Raw genomic sequence first — 21,284 nt, 5'->3', positions numbered from 1 at the left:
ACCTCCTTGGCTTCCCATGGGTCTACTCTGTTTTTGCCTTGTATAATTTCCACTTGGCATGAGTCTTTTCCTGACACTCTATCTTGGTTTATCTTCACACAAGCTTTACAACTTTGCTTGTACAGAGACATATACAGACTGTCAGTTAGCACAATCACCAATCGCTATTTAAGACATTCTGCACTCTTCTGTGGCTCATACCGTCATTGTACATCATGTTCTTGAAATTTTCCTTTCAGCAACCAAACATTTAAGTAATATTATACACAAGGGTCCTGAAATGTAATATTATACACAGGGGTCCTGCTGTGCATTTTATTATGATTCACCAAGTTGTCCAAAAATATCTAGTTAATCTAAACCATTGTTTCCCAACCCTGGCAACTTAAAGATATTAAAGTTGCCAAGGTTGACAAACACTGATCTAAGCTATAGTCTTCTGTAACATCCAACTGCAAATCATGGTTAAGAAATTAATAGTTCATAGCTTAGATTAAACACTAAAATATATTAAGCTCAATAAAATAGAAGCATCCGATGCCTCTGAAATGCAATGCTCAACTTAAAAACGGAGGCCAAGTCACAACATTATTTGTTTGCATTTATATTTTATTTTCCTTTTTGAAATTTTAGCAAGATGTTTTAAAATCACGGTTTAGCACTGTGTGTGCATGCAGCAAGTACCAGTGAGGGAAAGAAAATGGGAAAAATAAGGGATACAAGATCCACTTTGGCACATTCATGTAATATTAGACCACTATTTAGAGTCATATACAAACTCTTGATACTGTAAATTATTAAAAGCAGAGTGGATCGTGAATCCTCCCCCATGCTAGACCCACACAGAGATGTTACAAATCCCTAAAAGATAGAAAGATGAAAAATGCTTACTATGCACACACGTATGTAAACTTGGACTTCTTGCAGCTGGTGACCCATAGTCCCGAATACAGTCTAAAGAAAATGCAAAAAGTATTATTAAGCCATATGCCAAAATGGACTGATTTCTACTCTCCCATTCTATACTCAGCATGTTTGCTCTTCTACTGAATTATTCATATATGTATAGATATATCTATACATCCATAAATATAAAGGTAAAGGTAAAGGTTCCCCTCGCACATATGTGCTAGTCGACTCTAGGGGGGGGGGTGCTCATCTCCGTTTCAAAGCCTAAGAGGCAGCGCTGTCTGAAGACGTCTCTGTGGTGATGATGCCAAAGGTGCATGGAATACTTTTACCTTCCCACCAAAGGTGTTCCCTATTTTTCTACTTGCATTTTTTACGTGCTTTCGAACTGCTAGGTTGGCAGAAGCTGGGACAAGTAACAGGAGCTCACTCAATTACACGGTACTAGGGATTCGAACTGCTGAACTGCCGACCTTTCGATCGACAAGCTCAGCGTCTTAGCCACTGAGCCACCGTGCCCCCTTCATAATTTCATAATTCATAATTTATATCCATAAATATACCTGCACTTTTATTTTAGAATATGATTCTTCCATTTTCTAATATTATGCAGGAGATGACCAGGCTGAGCCTGAGGGAGGGGACAAATGCCTCATAAGTCAAGATTTCTTTATTTTTTTAAAAAAGGGGAATGGTGCCTGGTTCATTGCAAAAGATCATATAAGAACTGACCTCTATGGCAGATTAATATTCATACAGATTGTGCCTGGCAACAAAACAACACTATCATACATGAATAGGGTGTAACTGCAACTCACCCAAATATTTCGGGTAGAAATAATCCTGTGAGGAAAAAAAAACATTTATTGGAAAGACACATTTGATCTAAAGTGACATTAAGATTAAAATAAAGGCTAACAGTTTAATAATGGAGCAATACAATTTGAATGTAGTGTTAGGTGTTTGCTCATCCTATTGATCCCATTACCATTAAACAAAGCATTTTTGCTTTTATAGAGCCCTGAGTCACACTACTGAAGGTTAATGGCTGAATACTCATGAGTAAACATCCAAGTTTATACTGCTTACTCATCAGTAAATCTGCTGATTAAGGAAACTTGAGCTGCCCGCTTGAAAACAGAGGTTATGAATTATCCACTGCAGTTTCAAAAACATTGGTGACAACAGCAATATTGGAGGAAGGAAGTGAGTAGTCAAGATTCAGTTTCTCATTTTGCTGTTTGATGTTTAATTCTCCAGCTGCAAAATCCGGAACAATTCCCTTAGTTATAGGAAAACAGAGTAAAGGAAAGTTTCAATTTTAAAGCAGAATTATAAACCCTTAAGTCAGCATATGTTATCATCATTAGGACAGTTGAATTCCTCCTTAAAATATGGGTTTTTAATTGTTAGTTCAAACTTTTGAGCAAATCACTGATTCTACTGAAGACTGTCACCAATATCAATAACAGCTCCCAGAATACATCCCAGGAAAGAAGATAGTACTAAAAGTAATGCACCTTATGTGAGTAATGATTCCAAATAACAGACCAAACAAGCAAAAAATATGAAATGTCCATGCCTTTATGGAATGCAGAACTGGTCATGGAACAATTGTTAGTCTTCATAAATTCAAAGCCCAACTTGTCCTTTATGTCTCTCTTTTGGAAATTAAAAGGGTAGAAGATCACACTAGCAATAAAAATTGCCTACAACTTCACATAATGATTTTCATGATGTGAATCTGCATATGATAGGGTTTCTATTGCAATGCTTAACATTAGCCATGCTAATAGATGCTACACTGTAAATGAGTAGAAAATTAGATAGTATGGTGGTAAGAAATTGGTGCTAGACAATTGTGGTGTGAAGAATATAATGGTACACATGACAGCTACAAGTTGATGCAACAGCATCCTCAAACACAAAAATCAAGAAAGAATGGATATTCTCCACATGCGTACATTATGGTATTTAACATATCTGATTACTTCTTTTCCTTTAGTCCATTTAATCATTTCCAAAGAACTTAATTTGGATTTTTTTTGCATATCAAAACATGTCTTATTTATTTTAGCAGAAAAAGAAGAAAAAGACTTGGAGATAGAAACAGACTTTTTTTGCTTATATATTTCCATTTATTCAAGCTTCAGAAGGTCAATGAATTAATGTTTCTGTTCGGTTTACACTAACAGAAGCAAATACTTACTGACATGTAACAGAAATATTAACATTTAACATTACAAGATTATCCATTATTTTGGCTGAATAAATATCAAATCAAACAAGATGACAAATAATAAATCTTACTATTTAGTTTCCAAAGGTTTTAAAGAAAGTACATTTTCCATTTTTAAATTTCTGATCTACTAAGTGTCCTTTTCCCAAAACATAAATTAAACATTAGATAGTTTGTTTATGGGTTGGAGGTGCCCTGAGTACCAGAAAGGTAGCCAATTTATGAAGACAAATTAAAAGTTATGTGCAAAAATGTGCAACTTACTCTAAAAGTTTCTTTTTCCAATTACAATCAGGCTAATAGATTTTAAGCACAAGTAAAAAAGACAGGAGTTAAATTCTAATATAAGAAGATAGGTTATAATTTCAATTTAGATAAATAACAATCAATAAAAGTAGAAGAATATGTTCAGACAATAATTTATGTTCATGATCTAATCTATGTTATATATGCCCCAAAGCATATATTTCATATAGGTGTTTTCCACATACTTTGCATTAGAATTTATATAAATCTCATTTAAAATGGCCATTTGGATGAAAGTCATGGGAAATTAGTTTAATACAAGTGATTATACAAGAGATTAAGTATCTATAAATTGGCTTTTTTCCCCAACATGTAATTCCTATTATAGGTAGTCCTAGACTTACGACCCCAATTGAGCCCAAAATTTTGGTTATTTTTTTTCTCTTCAAGTTTTTTATTTTATATTACATATACATATCAATGCATGAACAGTGTGACACCTGGATGCCATACATTTCAGTACAGATAAATAATATTATAGGTATCCTATTCTTCTTGCCCTGCAGATATCATAAGAAGGGCTACTTCTAAGGAAGCCTTTGTTCATTGGGATTTCTGTACTATTATGCTATTGTTTTTTTCACAAAAAGAATTCAGGCAACACACATTCCCCTGAACAGGAGACTTCAGAGCAAAGTAAGTGGCAATGCCGCACCCACAATTAAATGGGTATTCCAGGAGGTGCTGTCAACAAAGAAGCTTATATTGCCTCAGATATTCACACTGTTACAGGATAAGCAAAGCTAGAAAAGCATCCAACGATGTTGCAATGACATTGAATCTTGGAAGATGACAATGTGAGGGCAAATATGTAGCTAAAAGAGGTTGGAACATGGTAGATAATAAAAATCAGGAGTAAAAAAAGGCAATGGAGAAGTAGGAGAATACAATATCATTGGTGGGAAAGAAAAGACTTCCCCCATCTCCCAGGAAAGATTACTGTGTGTCCATGTTTGGATTGAGGTTATATGCCTGTGTGTGCACATGTTTATAAATCTATGAAGCAGCATATATGTCTGAAGGAGGTTATGTGTGCACATAGATATTCATATGTGTTGGTGTATTTTACATGGATACTGGCACATGTCTTCTCCAAGATCAGAACTTGGCCCTCCTATAGATTATGGATTATAATTTGCCCAAAACCGATTGTATAACATAGTTTTACCATATAAATCCTGTTGTTTGAATATTTTTAAAAATTATATATTTAGTGCGAGAAATTTATTAACCGAAAAGACATCTTTGGTCGTTGTCATATGTTGACGTTCTATTTTGTAATTTTCCCTAGCTATTATCATGTAAGATAAGCAGTTTGATGTAGTGGTTGAGGCACTGGGCTAAAAACCAGAAGGCAATGAGTTCTGTTCCTGCCTTAGGCACAAAACCATCTAGGTGACCTTGGGCCAATCACTTTCCCGAAGGAGGCAGTAAAAAACCACTCCCAAAAATCTTGTCAAGAAAATTGCAGGGACTAGTCCAGGCAGTCACCAGGAGTCAACACTGACTCAAAGGCACACACAAAAATCACATCTACGGAACATTACATGGCGTACAAGCTGTAGCCAAATTATTTAAAATGAATCAATATCTGAAATTCAAGCATTTTTCATCATTACAGGCATATCTCTTATCAACCTAAATTTTATTTGTCCTATCACACTCCTTATATAGACCTTTGCTGGGGTATCACATTTTTTAAGACAGCCTTTGTTTTAGCATTATTTTCTTTAGACCTAACTAGTTTCTTTGCAGGATCAAAGCATATAAAATAATGCCAATTAAAAAACCCTCGAAACTGTGCCAGAAGGACAGCATCATTAATCATCACAAGGTTACAAGCAACCAAAACTGCTCAAAATTATACTTATTTATTAGTTCTACACTCCACATTCCTCCTCAGGAGCAAAAATAGTAATAATACATAGCATTCCCTCCTATTTCTGAACAACCTCCCTCCCTTGCCCCTCCCCCTCCCCCCCCCCAGTAAGACAGGCTGGACTGAGAGATCCTGACTGGTCTAAAAGCCATCCAGTAAATCTCTATGGCTGAGGATGGACATGAACCTTATATAAATTAACTCAGCGTTTATATAAATTTACTGTACATGCTGAATAATACAAGGAGGTTACTCAGCACTTTTAAAATGACAATTCTAAATATAGAACTTTGAATGATGGGTTATTTGTTCAGCATTGCATCAAACAAATTTTCTTGTTCCTTCTCAAAGCTCTCTAAAAATTCTGTGTCAAGCAACAGAAAAAAAAAATTTTTTTGTCACATCAAAATCTTTACGAAAATTCTTGTGACTGTGTGATATTTTGTAATTTTTAGCTGGGCAAAATGGTGTATCACAGAACAACAATTTTTGACTCAACATACCTTAAATGGGCTGACTTACAGAATGTACCCAAAATATGACTCCTGTGGGATTGAAATTTGGCAAAGTTGTGGATGCTTCTCCACCGTGCCTTCTGACTACACTTCCTACTGGTAGAAACCACGGGTTGTATAGCAGAAGGGACGATGGGAGACGTATACCCTACCCTTTTCCCCGCCTCCCTCGAGCTTCTGCACTGAATAACTGGAGGCAAGGGCTGACTAGTGAGCAGCCATTGGCTGCTTTGGAACTGAGGCCAACATTTGAAATCTCTTAACAATGGTGACCAGTGAGGGGAAAACCTGGATGCCTGCTTGGGGGGGGGAGGTGGAGGAGGAAGAGGCTTCACCAGGGCTCTCTTTTATATGTGAAAAGAATGATCCAATGGGTCACAAGTTGTGTAGTGATCTTTTAAATTTTACCAATGGCCTGAACCTTAATATTTGCCGTGTACACCTGCTTGTGCATTTATGTAACATGGCATATACAGACTTGCAATACATATGTCACAGCTTTTCCAAATTCTCATCAGAATTTTAAAGTCGCAAACAAATCTCCTTTGTACAATCACACAGGCTAATATAAATTCTTCAACCCCTGTACATATTGTTTGTATGATACGGTAAAACTCAACATTCTACATTATTTTAAAAATGCCATTTCTGCTTTAAAATAAGACCATTTAAGTGCTGTAAAACAAGAATGAGGAACAGACCTCCAGATGTTACACAACTATAATTCCAATGTTATTAACTAATCTCTCTGGAACTCTTTAACAATACCTGGAAAGACTGTGTATTGAGTCAAGACACAAAATAAAGCTACAAGATTACATCCTACAAAAATACCAACAACTTGATGCATCTGGACCAATATTAGAATCACAAGTTTTTGTTATTTCTTATATATTTCTACATATTCATTTAGACCCCAACTGAGATCCTGGGAACGCTAAAATAAGCCCAGTCAAACAGAATCAATTCAGTTTCTTGCAGGAATAAATAAATTTATGTTGGAAGATCAAAGCTAGAAATTAACACAAAGCAATTTATATTCACATGTATACCTCATCTTTCTCCATCTTCTAGCAATCTACTGAAGATCATTAACTTCCTCCTATTGTTATCAATGACCAGTTTAAATTTATTCCATTAATGACAGCATAAAATGTGTGAGCTCTTTCTTTTTGACCATACGGTAATGATAATCAGTTGGACTTCAGGGAAACTAAAGAAGGCTCCCAGGAGATGTTAGGAATTATTGTATTGCTCATCTCTTTATCAAAGCTCATTTGAAAATCATCCGCAAACCTGATTAGCTGAGAGAAATGAAATAACCATGCTTGCTCAGATATTGCAGTGCTTATACTGCAAACATCCCAGTAATACTTTTGCTGTCTAGGACACTATGTATCTAATTATTTTTTTAAATAATAATAAAGGAATAAATTGTACCTCATAGAAGATAACCAACAGAATTTTACTATTGTTTTTAATAGATCTTTCTGCTATGAATGTAGCTATCAATAGCTATTAAAATTCAAATGATAAATGAAATGTCGAAGCTCAGAGGCAACGTATCTCCAGACACTGGAAATAAATTCAGGATATTTCCACCAGTTTTATCTTGATATTTTTTGTGACCTTCCAAGGACAGTTCCTATCTAGTACTCCAAAGTTAGAGCTGCGATAATTTCATGGAATTCCAAAGTCCTTTTTAGGTGAATAGTATTATTGGTCTATTGATTTATGTTTGAAACCTGTCTATTGCTAATCTTGTATGGCTGGAAGACATACAATGCAGGGCAGGAAGAGATGGAGAACAAAGGGAAATTCCATTATGTAAACAGAGATCTATTTGCATTAGACAAAATCACCATTGCTTCAGGTATGCATCAACATATGACTACCATATTTGAAAGATAGTTTATCTCTCCCTACCACCACCCTTTCTTCTTCCTCAGAAAACCATTACTTTTTCCCCCACTTCATTCATCTTTATAAACTATACAACTTCAGAGAGATTTTTCAAAACTGGAGGAAATTAAGAGCACAAACATAAAACAGCATTTATTTTTTTAAAAATCTGTCACAGAAAAATCCAAACATTCCATAGTAAAGCTTCAGATAAATGACACTGCAGAATATAAAACAGTTCTTCCCTTTTTGCAGTAGAACAATACAATTTAGTCATATACGTTTTCTGCAGGCTCATTTTTGGATTTAAAAAATAGTTTTACTAAAACTTTATATATAACTAATTCTCTGGTGACCTTGGATTATGTTATCCATTTTGGGGGATATTCTCCACCCATCAATGAACCATGGCTGCAAACTTGTAAGAAATTATTTCAGCAAAGCTTACCCTATATTGATTAAATGTGAACACATTTAACATTGATATTTAAAAGGAGTAATACTTTATAAATTCAAAAGTATGATAACATATATGTAAACAACCTAAATATCCAATGCTGTTTGCTGTTTATAAACTGAAAATGACAGAGAATTGGAGAACATCATGTTCATTTTTGTTCTTCCCAAACATATCCTTGACTTTATCTGAGGCTAAAGGCCAAAAGAGTGATATCACAAACCAAAATTTGCTACTACTTTGCAACTATTCACTATGCTGGAAAAAGATTACACCATGCTGTGAACTTAGTCAGGGAATATGTTAAGACACGTTTTTCTTTAAATATAAAAATTAACTCTTCCAAGAGAAAAAATCCAAGTTCCTCTCGTTCTCAGTACTTTTGACCTACAAAACTCTCAACCTGTCTACCCCATTCAAATCATTAACAGGAATACAACCATGTGCAAAAATCACTAGTTCTCTTAAAACATTTATTTCCTAAACTAACACCAAATAATCCTTGTTTATAAATGAGTTTTTCCAGAATAGTACATCCCAATGTTGCAAGCATCAGAAAACTAGAATATATAAAATGAAATGTTTTGTTTAATTTAAAATTATAGTTACTTTTATAGTATTGAGACTTCTAGCAAGAAACAGCTATAGATTTAGGTAACTATCATTCACTCACTAAACACAGTAATTTGTTTAAAAAGATTCATTTTAAAAATGATGTGTTAACTCAGACTGTTTACATTTATCAACCAATACACAGCTGATCCAAGTTAGCATAATCTTAGATGGCTTTATACTGTTTATTCAACTGGTTTATTCAACGAAACCTTGCTTGCAAAAATCAATGGAGGGGAGGCATTTGAACTGACAGGCACCAAAAGGAATATTCAAATTGAGCTGTGCAAATTGCAAATTCTCCTTAGTTATCCAATAACCCTGATTCTAGTAGATGTACTTCGTAGGATTTAACTTGTCCACAAAAGAAAGCACGTGTGCAAATACACACCTACACACAAGGGATCCTTTCTAGGAGAGGGATCCTGATTTATCCCCATATAAACTACTCCCTTCCCAGCATTTCCCTACTCGTTTGCTTGGCTTCACAATCCAAATAGAACGCATTTGTCATGAGAAGGGCGTGGTTTAAGTTATTTATCTAATAATGATTCTTCCAAGCAACTTCTCCAGCTGTGCAAACACCTGGCGCCCTTCTGATGCTTTAGGATGACTTCACACTATTCTTCTTCCTTTTTTAAAAAAAGTAAATAAAAAATAAACTTAATGATCCCCGACACTTTTTTGGACTTTTCTCACCGTCTCAGGGTCGTTCTCAAAGACTTCTCGGGCTTCTTCCCGGTTGCAGAGTTCCTCCACGCACTCTCTCTCCAGATGGCCTTGCTTGGTCTCCTCGAAGATCTGGTAGGCTCGTCGGTGCCTCTGGCGAAGGAACTGGGAAGCCTCTTCCCGACCTTTGTAGAACACCACGGCTGGAGGAGCCCCCAAAGAAATGGGGGGAGGAGGGAAAGGGGGAAGCCATTAATCCAAGGGCTCCCTTGGAAGAACGACGCGGCCGCGCGCTTCCCCAGCAAAGTCGCCGGCTCCCTCCCTCACCCTCCGGGCAAGCGCGCGGGGCTATTTCCCTTTGCAAAGAGTCCTCCGGGACCGTCACGAACTCCGCTCTACGTGACATGCTCGGACGGCTCGCAAACCCTCCGGCTCTGGGTTCCATCTTCGGCTCCGCGGCTTCCCCCGCACCATTTTCCGCGCCCGCCACGAGCGAAACCAAACAATGCCGCGGCGGCGCCACCGCCGTTTACTTCGCAAAACAAGGACATCCCCCGCGTTCCCTCTCGCCCGGCCGCCGCCGAGAACAAAGCTGCGGAAGCCGAAGAGCAACGGAGGCGAAGGTCGCCACCGACCCCTTTGCTTTGCGGGCAGAGAGAAAAGCCGAAAAGCTGCCGGGGGGGAAAAATGGTCTGGGAGCGGGGAGACCGAGAACCTTTGGCCGAAAAGTAGCGCCACGAGGCAGGTGCCCTGGACTTGGAAGCGGCCAGCTGGTCGCCCGTGGGAAAAAGGCTTTAGGACGCCCTGACCTTATGAGGCAAACGCCGAGGTGGCTGTCGCCGGGCTCTTTCCCGGCCCCTCAGAAACGCAAACGCGGTATTGTCCGCGTGGGCTTTGGGGTTTGTTTGTTTGTTTTTAAATGCGCGTCTCCCATCCATTCAGGGGAAGAGGGCGAACTCCTCCGCCACTACGAGGAAGGGCAGCGGAGAGGGGCTTCCTTCCTCGGGTGGGTGGGTGGCGGGGGGGGGGGACGACAAGAAGGGGAAGAAGCGGCCCGGGGAAGAGGAAGCCCCACTACTCACTCTGCGAGGAGTCCGCAGCCAGCAGGACGAGCAAGAGGGCAGCAGCGGGAGCCGGCGGCGGCTGCATGATGCGGCGGCAGCGGCGGCTGAGCCTGGGGCTGCGCCCTCTGACTGGCCGAGAGGAGCGGGGCGGTCTGGTAGCGGAGGAGGGAGCGCCGCTCCTGTTGGAGGCAGCGCGGCTTCTGCCGAGCCCCGCGGGGGAGTCGCTTGTGCCGTTGAGCCAATCAAGGGAGAAAGTTTGCAGGCTTTGGAGCTCCAGCGACACACCTAGTGCTTCCCGCGCCCTCAGCGCCCGAGAACTGGCTGGCTGCTATAGCGAGGCGAGGATGGAGGTCAGAGGAAGAGGGAGGCAGGCCCCGGAGGGACGTTTTTGAAGGAAGAACACAGCGACCCGTCGACGGCCGTGCCCTCCGGGGCCGAAGGCCTCTAAAAGCAACCACGCACGGCTGCGCCTCTCGAATTCCTGCAAAGGGTCATTGGTTGTATGTAAAGGGTGTGTGTGCATGGAGACAGTCGTGGCTTGCTGCCTCGACGTGTTTGACAGCTGTTATTTGCTGCCTGACAATCTTGCATGGATGCAATTCCCTGCCTGCAGCACATGCCCTCGATTGTAGGGGTTCTTTTGCCTGAAAATCCCAATTGTGAGCCAGCAGAGAGAACGGTGACACTTTGCAGTTCTGTTCAGAATCAGTAGGCATCTCCCCATTATTTATTTATTTATTGGTTTGGTTTATATGCCGCCCTTCTCCGGAGACTCAGGGCAGCTTACAATGCGTTAAGCAATAGCCTTCATACTTTTGTATATACCTGCTTAGTAGGGCTTTCTGCCACCCCCAAGTGGTGTTCTTTTTATACAAAGTCAGTTTATTGCCCCCACAATCTGGGTCCTCATTTTACCTACCTCGAAAGGATGGAAGGCTGAGTCAACTTTGACTCAGCCTTCCATTATAGCCTTCCATTATAGCCCCAGGGTCCCCATAAGACACTTACCATCACACCTGATGGCAAGAAGATGATGGAGGGAAGCTTTCCATCCCTTATCTACTGTTACCACCAAAAATTGGAACCGTCATTTCACTCAAGTCATTTCAGTTCACCCAGTCGATCCCTGGCCTCTTATATATGGCGTTTTGAGATATTTCAGACATAATAGTGCTTCACAACAGAATCGCATCCATCAGCCCCATGTTCATGATTATTTATTTTATTTTATTGTTTATATTTATATACTGCCCTTCTCCCAAAGGACTCAGGGCAGTGAACAGCCAACAGATAAAACGCAAGAAATACAAAATTTAAAAACAGTATTAAAATCCAATTAAATTAATTTGGCCCACAATTAAAAGCACCCTGTATTAAGACCTATAACTAAACAATTTAAAAATTAAAACAATTTAAAAGAGTTAGGCCAGCCCAGCTTGCTGGAATAAAAACGTCTTTAGGGAATGGCGAAAGGTGCGAAGATCCGGGATTAAAGCGTTAAATAGGATGGGTTATAGTTAGTGTTAGACTTGGGTTCAAGTCCACCTTCAGCCATAAGAACTTGCTGATGGGCTTTGGGACAATTGCTCTGTCAGCATAATTTACCATGTGGTGGTGTTGCAGGGGTGAACAGAAAAGACATCCCCAAATGATGTAAATCATTTTGAGCACCTAGTGAAAATCAGGATGTTACAAATGTAACAGACAGTTATGTCTATGAATATTACAGAGAGTTCTTCATAAACAATAAACAGAAATGTTTTATCTAGTTTCTCAGCAGCAAGCATTTCTTAATGTTTTGAACATAATAAGGAGACTATGTTTGACATGCAGCTTTTATATTTGATTTATTGAGCGAAGTTATTTTTCATAAATACCACTTCTCGAAAATGGCTTGGAACAAGATACTATCAATGGAATTTTACTGGCCTGTGGAATGTGACAATTCTTTTGGTAGAGTCCTCTGTAGTTACAGTAGTACCCGCTTGCTTGTTATGCAAGGTTTGAGAAGAAAGAGATCTCTCTTTTAGTTAAATATGCCCTCTGGGCATATCTAGTTACTTACAATGGATGGATCTCAACTTGAAATGCATGCCAGTTTTGCAAAACAATGTACGGTAAATGGCAGACAACCAACACAAGCATTGAAAGGTGATAAGTTGTTCTACAAATTCTTTACAATCTTTAATCAACTATGTAGCCATTTTTTGTGAGGCAGCTCATCATTGTTCTAGTTTTTAGGATACCAAACTAAGATTATAGTTGAGTGTTTGAATACTTACTTTGGTTCTGCTTTTACTCAACTGGACTTGCTTCAGTAAAGGATTGACTTGCATGTCCTTTTGGGGATTCTGCAAAAAATCTTCACTCAAGTTGAACAATTCACTTTAATAATCATTTGTACTTGGTCTAGTTTGTTTATCCTAAACCGGCTGAAAAGCAATCCAATAAAAATAATCTTTTAAAAAGCAATTTAAAACGGTACTGTATATACTAACCACATATTGACTTATTTGAGAGTTCTCTACACTAATTTTTAAAAAGAAAATGCAATGCCAATTGCAACACATTTTGGGAAAGAATCAAACTTTGCTTTAGAAACATTCCAGTCTGGATCTTGTTGCTTTGGTTTTTTAATTGCATTTCCTATCCAGGTGCCAGGAAATAGTGCATGGATCTCAAAGACGGGAAACACTGAATGGTTTTATTCCCAAACAGTGCACCTTAGTTAATTCTCAGTTGGATTTCCTTTAATTGGATGTCATACTTGACACATGAAAATAGCTTTTAAAATAAGCCAGAAAAAAATTTATATAACCATTTTAGGAGATTATAATTGCTGCATTAGAAGGATATTACTGATCTGGGAATTGTGAAAGGTTTATGAAAGCCCTACTAATCATTCATGTGTCATTATTTCATCTTTCTAGAATGAAATCTGAGATAATACAGGTAGTCCTCGACTTACGACCACAATTGAGCCCAAAATGTATTTTGCTAAGTGAGAAATTTGTTAAGTAAGTTTTGCCCCATTTTACAACTTTTCTTGCCACATTTATTAAGTGAATCATGGCAGTTGTTAAGTTAATAACATGGTTATTAAGTGAATCTGGCTTCCCCATTGACTTTGCTTGTCAGAAGGTTGCAAAAGGTGATTTATAAGACCCTGGGACACTGCAACCATCATAAATATGAACCAGTTGTCAAGCATCTGAATGTCAATCACGTGACCATGGGGATGCTGTGAGGGTCATAAGTGAGAAAAATGGTCATAAGTCACTTTTTTCAGTGCAGTTGTAACTTTGGTCATTAAATGAACTGTTGTAAATCAAGGATTATCTTACTATGATTCTAAACAGAGCTACATAGGAGTAGCAAGGGGCAAAAACATTGCTACTTTTCAAAATGAAAAGATCAGTTAATTTCCCTAAAACATGGGGGTCAAACTTGTGGCATCATGTTGCCATCACGTGACGTATTGTGACGTATTCCCCCTTCGCGGAGCTGGGGTGGGTGTGGCCTGCATGTGACGCATTTGGCACGGGCTGCCAGTTTGACACCCCTGCCTGTTCTGCCCCAGCTACGGACCCCAAAGAACGCAGCACACACAAAATCTATACAAAGCTTATTTTACTCAAATAACTCAGTCTTTTTCAACCAAAGGCTGTTAATAAACTGTCTTAACAGCCTACAAGAATTCTAAGATAAGGTCTTAGTCTTACTAGGGTTGCAGAAAGCCCAGAAGCAATTTTGCAGAGAATCCAGATGCGAAGGAGAGTGAACTAAAGTTGTTCCCTACAGCTTGCTGCAATCGGCGTTTCTCCTTAAATAGGCTAAGGGAGTGGCCAATTAGCCCCAAGCCTTACTATCGAAGAGATCTCCTCCTGAGGAGCCATTCCTGCCTTTTGGCAGCTCTGCATGCCCGTGCATTGAGAAGAGGCTCCTCCTCTTCATCCTCTTCACTTAAAGGAGCTTCTGGAGGTTCTGAAGACCCTGTCTGAATCCTTGCCTCTGCACCACATCTTCTCCAGCCTCCTCACTGTCCGACTCGAGCGCCAGCTGCACAGGCTGCTGGTGCAGCACCACACCAGCCTCCTCGTTGTCGGAATCAGCTACAATCTGCAGAGGCCACTGACGGGCCACAACACTGCCCTAGAACAAAAGGCAGATACATGATTCTCCCACAACATTTTATCTTCAAAGTGAGATGGTATAGGTTAGGTCAAAGATAGTAGCCAGTCCAAAGTCAATACGCTTCATATCAGAATGAGGATTTGAACCTGCATTTTACTGATTTTAATCCAGATTCTACTCATGTAATTTCTGGTATTAACCTACCACCATCTCCAAGAGAATTTCCAGTAACTGGGTGAGACAAATGTAAACAATCAAAATTCATCTCATTGTGAATTTTATGGTACATACATTATTAACCTGTCTAGATCCTGGAAATGTAAGCTTTAAAGAAGAAGAAAATTGAGAATAAAAACTTCTTTTGTTTTTAGTAAAGGACAACGTTAATCAATTCAAAGTATATCATGCCTTGTTGCTGTTTTTCCTCCTTATTTAACTTTGTGAGCTTCCAAAAAGCAGATTATGGTGCATTGTAAGAAATATATTTGTTATCTGTTAGAAGAGAGAATGGTACATGAAATTCATTCTTGTTGAAAATAACTTTTATAGGAAACATTGTTAAATCCTTGCACTAGCTTTAAAAGGCAATTAATTGTGTTTTTCTGCAATACAGTAATAAAACTTGTGTTCTTATGACCAAGCTGAAGAAGTATTGGCTGAGTAAGCCACATTTGTTCAACTTTCCTTCCGTGAATTTACTAGCACATATGTTTCTTTTATAATTTTAAGTAATGTATTGAGCTAAAAACAGAAATCAGTAGCATATTCTTCTGCAACAAAATATATATTATCTGCAACAGATAAGATTATGTTTCAGGAAGCATGAGCAAAACCTCTGAAGTTGCAATCTAAATTTATATCCAGCATTGGTTATTATTGTGTAATCCCTCTGAATTTAGACATTTATAAGACAAGGCTGCTTACAAAGAGAATAACAAGTTATTGATATTTATTAGGGCATGTATGTTTGCAATAATCTAAAGGAAATGCTTTTTATATTGTATGAATCCACTACCTTTTGATTATTTACTTAAATATACAGAAATCTGAAAAATATTGCAGCAGCTTTAAGAGTTATCTTAAAGAACACTAATGATTAAGTTGATTAGAGAGTATCTTCTTTCTTCAAGGATATGTGAACACCTGAAAATATATGTGTGTGCTTTGAATAATAGCATAAAGGTGCTGTATATGTACAATTCTAAAGTGCTTACTCCAACTCATATCTTTAATAAATGCAGTTGAGTAGAGCTGAAATACCAGTATGAATGGTTGGAAAATGATTCCTTATCATAGAAGTGGCAAGGAGTGTCCATAACATACATAATCACCTTGTAGGTAGATTACATAATGGAGAAAGAACACTTCTAAAACAGTAGTAGTCTGCTTATTTTAAAACATTCATAAGAGTTATTATCTGCACTGTGAGCTTTGCTCTACCACTTCTGACGTATCTTCTAAGCATGCTCAACACACTTGAACCAAATGTGCTTTTCACAGCTGTTCTTAGTTCAGCAGATGCTAAATATGTCCAAAATGCAACAGTTCATAGATAAGGCAGGAAACATAGTGGGTAATCATTTCTTTGAACAAAAGATAGAATAACATTTAAACTGGATCATTTCATGTGGCTGTGATGCAGAAAATAAGTTTATTCCCTGGGAAGCCCAATCCAGAATTGCCTCCAGATTGTTATGTGTCAGAATTGCTTTAAATTTGGCACCATGTAAAGGCTGGGGGTGCATTCAATACAGGTGCTGTTTTACCCCATCCCCTCAAATATAGGACTTGACATTATTTTTGCGAAAATTGATTTATACACCCCTTGCTTGAAAAATAGAATGGCAAGCTAGTCATAAAATGGCCTTAGGACAGGGGTGTCAAACTCGTGTTGTCACGTCATCATGTGATGTATCACGATTTTTTTCCCCTTTGCTAAATTGGGGATGGGAGTGATGCATCCAGCCCATGGGCCACAGGTTTGACACCCCTGCCTTAGGAACATAAAGCTATAGGAGTAAGAAGCTTGTAGGCCTCAAACTATGGCTGAATTATATTTCTAATAGCTTGTAAAAAAATGCAGAGTACAGTAGAACCTCTGGTCATGAACGTTTCTGACCACGACCAAATCAGGTTCCGACCAAAAAATTCACATTTTTTTCCCGCGGCCGATTTTCCCTTCCACACCATTTTTTTTTTGTATGCACCAAGTTTCCAAAATTAGGTTCAGGTCGTGACCAAATCGGGTTACAACCAAAGTTATGGAATGAATTATGGTTGTCACCGGAGGTTCTAGTGTACAGTAATAATTCTGTTTCAGGTGGCCAAAGTTTTGTCCTTGCATTATAGGTTTTGCATAAATACAACAAATTATATTGCTCTTCCACTACATTTGTACTGGAATAGTAATTGGTAAAGAAGTGACTATTTGTCTAAGACCCAAATATAGCAGCTGTTAAATTCAGAATTAATCTGACTGTTTATCATTCAGTTTATCAATATAGGAGAGGCTATATATCTCTCCATTCCCAAGAATATTAAGGAACACCTCAAACCTTGATCCAGTTTTACTTACTGTATGGTTCAACAAGAAATATTTCTTATCTTCCCTTGGCAAAAGTCCATTCTATTAGCTTTTAAAGAATCGCATTAAAGTTAAGGTTATTGATGCTGTCCTTTGAGATTTCCAAATGCTCATCAAACAAATCAGAACTGTCTAAATACTACAACCAATGTTTGTTTTCTATACAGGATTACATTTGACTGTCAAACAATATGTTCATTACCATATAAAGTCACCCATCTTTCTATTTTTCTGAGATCTTTGAACTTTCCAAAAACTTTTGAAGTTTTCTCTCTGCTAAGAATATTATGTACATCATTTATATGTGTATGCATATCTCAGTAGTCAATCCTGACTCATGGTGACTACATGAATATATCCCTGCAGTTTTCACAACATTGCCACTTTCTCAGTGGTGAAATTCAAATTTTTTTAACTACGGTTCTGTGGGCGTGGCATGGTGGGCGTGGTGTGGCTTGGTGGGCGTGGCTTGGTGGGCGTGGCAGGGGAAGGATACTACAAAATATGCATTTCCACCCCACTCCAGGGGAAGGATACTGCAAAATCCCCATTCCCACCCACTGTGGGACCAGCCAGAGTTGGTATTTGCCAGTTCTCCAAACGACTCAAATTTTCCACTACCAGTTCTCCAGAACCTGCTGGATTTCAACCTTGCACTTTCTTCTTCCTAGGGCTATGAGAGAGTGACCAGTTCAAAGTCTTTTAGCTGACTTCTATGCCTAAAGCAGAACTAGAACTTATGGTATCCTGGTTTCTAGCCTGGTACCTTAACCACTGTGATATTTATTTATTCACCCAATTTATATTATAGATATAAATTCCATTCTGGGTAGTTAAACAGACAATTCTAACAATGAAGTAGGCAAGTTATTTCTAGTCTGCATAACCTGAGATAAAGCAAATTGAACGTATATAAGAGGCTTTCAAGGGCTCAGCTAAGAAATTCCTTCTTTAGTGTCTATTTAGAACTAAAATAAAGAAGTAACAGCCAAGTATTTGGTGGGTAGGAATTTGCAGAGGACCGCACTATTTGATTCCACCGAAGTTTATATTCTACTATGGTATAAAGCACTCAACTCTTTTTTTTTTTTTTTGCAAGGTATCATTTCCTTCATATTGACAACTCTACAATTAATATTTGCTGCATTATTATTGAATTAATATAAGAACGTCATCTTTGATCCGTATGCAATCATTGAAAGAATTGCCAAAACTAGTAAATATTATTGTTTGATAAAATAATTATCTAAATCCTTAAATTTATAACTCATCAAAAGGAAGGAAGGAAGGAAGAAATTATCTATGTCTAACCTTTAAAATCTTAGCCTTTACATGATAAATAAAAATCATATACCTCAATTTACTACCACAACTGAGGTCAGAATTTCCTTCATAAATCATTGCAGTTGTAAAGCAAATTCTTCATGCAACTGGACCCTATTTTATGACCATTTTTTGTTAAGTAAACATACAACTTATTTATTTATTTAGATTTTTGTACTCCATTTTTATTATTTTTATAAATAAACTCAAGGCAACGAGCATACCTAATACTCCTTCCTCCTCCTATTTTCCCCATAACAACAACCGTGTGAGGTATGTTGGGCTGAGAGAAAAAGTGATTGGTCCAAAGTCACCTAGCCAGCTTCCATGCCCAAATTGGAACTAGAACTCACAGTCTCCTGATTTCTAGCCTTAACCACTAGACCAAACTGGCTAGTTTAGTTCTTAAATGAATCATGCTTCCGGTTCTTGACTGACTTTGTCAGAAGCCAGCAAGATGCTGCAACTGTTGTAAATGCTAGCTGGTTGCCAAAAGCCCAAATTGTGATTATGTCACCAGTGAATACATACAATGGTTGTAACTTTAGGGACTGGCTTTAAATAACTTTTTCCAAGATTGTCATAACTTCCTACTGTTGTTAAATAAACAATCATAAATAGAGGACTATGTAATTCTTTTCATTAGGATTAGGCCACTTGGAAATACAATACTGTATATACAATATTACGATATAGTCAGTGAGTTATTCTCTTGCCCTATTGCAAATGTCTTCAATCAGTTGCATGTTGTACTTCAAAGTTGCTTTGTGATGATCTCTTCAATTTTAAACAGTATCAAATTAAAGCATGACAGTAAGCTACTTGCTTATTGCAAAAACGCCTTGAAAGGTGTGATTATGATTTATATGATACAGTCCTTTCCCCTCTACTTCCAATATTTATCTTTTTTTTTAAAAAATGGTATAATCCAAAACACATTTATTAAAAAGCAATTCTATAAAACAGAGTGGGATTTGTTTCTGAATAAATAAGCTTAAAACCAAACTATTTCAAGATAGTGAAAATATCTGGGTAGATTTTTAAGGTATTATTCCTACTAATTTGGACTTAACTTCTAATCCAAAACAATACACTTTATCTGATTTGCCAGCAAACATGAATGTACTCTGCTGGAATATAAGCTTATAAAACAAATATTTTAAAACAATGGATATGCTGATTAATGAGAACTGTAGTCCAGCAGTTTTGGAGGTTCAGGATTGTAGAAAGCTGCTTTAAACATGGAAACAGTTTTCTAAAATGACGCAAAGTATTTTCTAATACATTCTGTGCTTTCAGAGGACTGTTAAATGTACAAGATATATTTTTAATCATTATTGTTCAATAGTCTGCTCTGTTTTTTGTAGTGCAATCTGTTTAATGAAATACCCATTATATTTACAGCCATTGTAAACATTTTTATTTTATGTATTTATTTATTTTGCATTTTCCTTTTGATCAGCCAAAGAAAATATACTGATCGCTTCATGCTGTTTCCTGCCTGCTTTCTGTGCTTCAAGGTCTGCAGCAGTGAAAAGACCATCAGCCGCTCAGCTCCAAAACAGCTGGAAAGGAACAAAAACGGGAAATGATGCTATGTAGAAGTGTCCTAAATCTGGAAAGGACAGCTTTGTAAAGAATATCTTAGAAACAGTTGCTTCTACTCCTATATTTCGAATATTCAAGTCCATACTTGAATATTTTAAAATGGTTTTAAATAGTTTGGGGTTTTAATTTGTCTGGGCCAAAATTATTTAATTTGATTTTAATTCTACTTTTAAATTTTGTATGTATGTGTTTTACTGTTTGGCTGTGCACCGCCCTGAGTCCTTCGGGAGTAGGGCGGTATAGAAATCAAATAAAATAAATAAATAAATAAATACAAATGTTCTTGAAAGACATTCTACTGTATGTATTGTACTGTGTTTTCAACTTTGGCAGTTTGTAGATGTGTGGACTTCAGCACCCAGATAAACTATGGCTGAGGAATTCTGGGAGTTGAAGTCCACACATCTTCAAACTGCCAAGATTGAGAAACACTATATTATTGGAACTGTTACAAAACCAACAAACGAAGGAGCAAGCCAAATCTTTCAACATCTTATCCATAACACATCAAGTAATAACAGGGTTGTAAACTTTGGAAACTTCACAGCCAGCTTACTATATCAAGTCCTGCTTCAGTTGAATAACAGGGGATATAAGAATCTACAAAGTTATCAAAATAACAACTTGGGTGTCATAACATCATCAAACAACTGCTGTGCTTATATGTACATGCACAAATGATCACTTTTTGCTTATATGCTTGTGTTATGAAATGCACAAATATAAGTGACATCATACATAGTAATAGCACAACATACATGCTGTTATACCGGTTAATTATATTTATTTCATTTTTATTCCACTTTTATTTTGGTCAACTCAAGGTAACATACATCTTTAACCCTGTTCATAACTCCCCTATATGGTAGGTTGGATTGAGTGCCTGGCCCAAAGTCACCCAACTGGCTTTCATGCTTAAGGCAAGACTAGAATTCACAATCTGGGCAGCCAGCATTTCATTATACCCAAATTTGGCTGTCTAATTTTAACCATGATTTGCTGAGTAAACAAGGTGGGTAGGTTCATGCATCATGTTGAACCATAAGCCATAGTTTATAACTATAGTTTATAAACTATAATTCA

The 21,284-nt window shown here is 37.8% G+C and overlaps 1 protein-coding gene across 1 annotated transcript in view; it reads right to left on the bottom strand.

Moving 5' to 3' along the window:
- Positions 1-10,767, bottom strand: part of GAS6 (growth arrest specific 6) — a 43,764-nt gene extending 32,997 nt beyond the window's left edge. Inside the window, exons 1-4 of the mRNA XM_034419248.3 lie at positions 10,571-10,767; positions 9,519-9,691; positions 1,728-1,752; positions 892-954 (exon numbers count right to left, since the gene is read on the bottom strand). Coding sequence (XP_034275139.2) covers positions 892-954; positions 1,728-1,752; positions 9,519-9,691; positions 10,571-10,637 — 328 coding nt within the window. The 5' untranslated portion in view covers positions 10,638-10,767. The remainder of the gene's footprint in view (positions 1-891; positions 955-1,727; positions 1,753-9,518; positions 9,692-10,570) is intronic.
- Between the last annotated feature and the right edge of the window lie 10,517 nt (positions 10,768-21,284).

Source organism: Pantherophis guttatus, chromosome 5 (genome assembly GCF_059756535.1).
Source record: "Pantherophis guttatus breed Tessera chromosome 5, ASM5975653v1, whole genome shotgun sequence".
Lineage (NCBI taxonomy): Eukaryota > Metazoa > Chordata > Lepidosauria > Squamata > Colubridae > Pantherophis > Pantherophis guttatus.
This window is presented reverse-complemented; position numbering and strand designations above follow the sequence as displayed.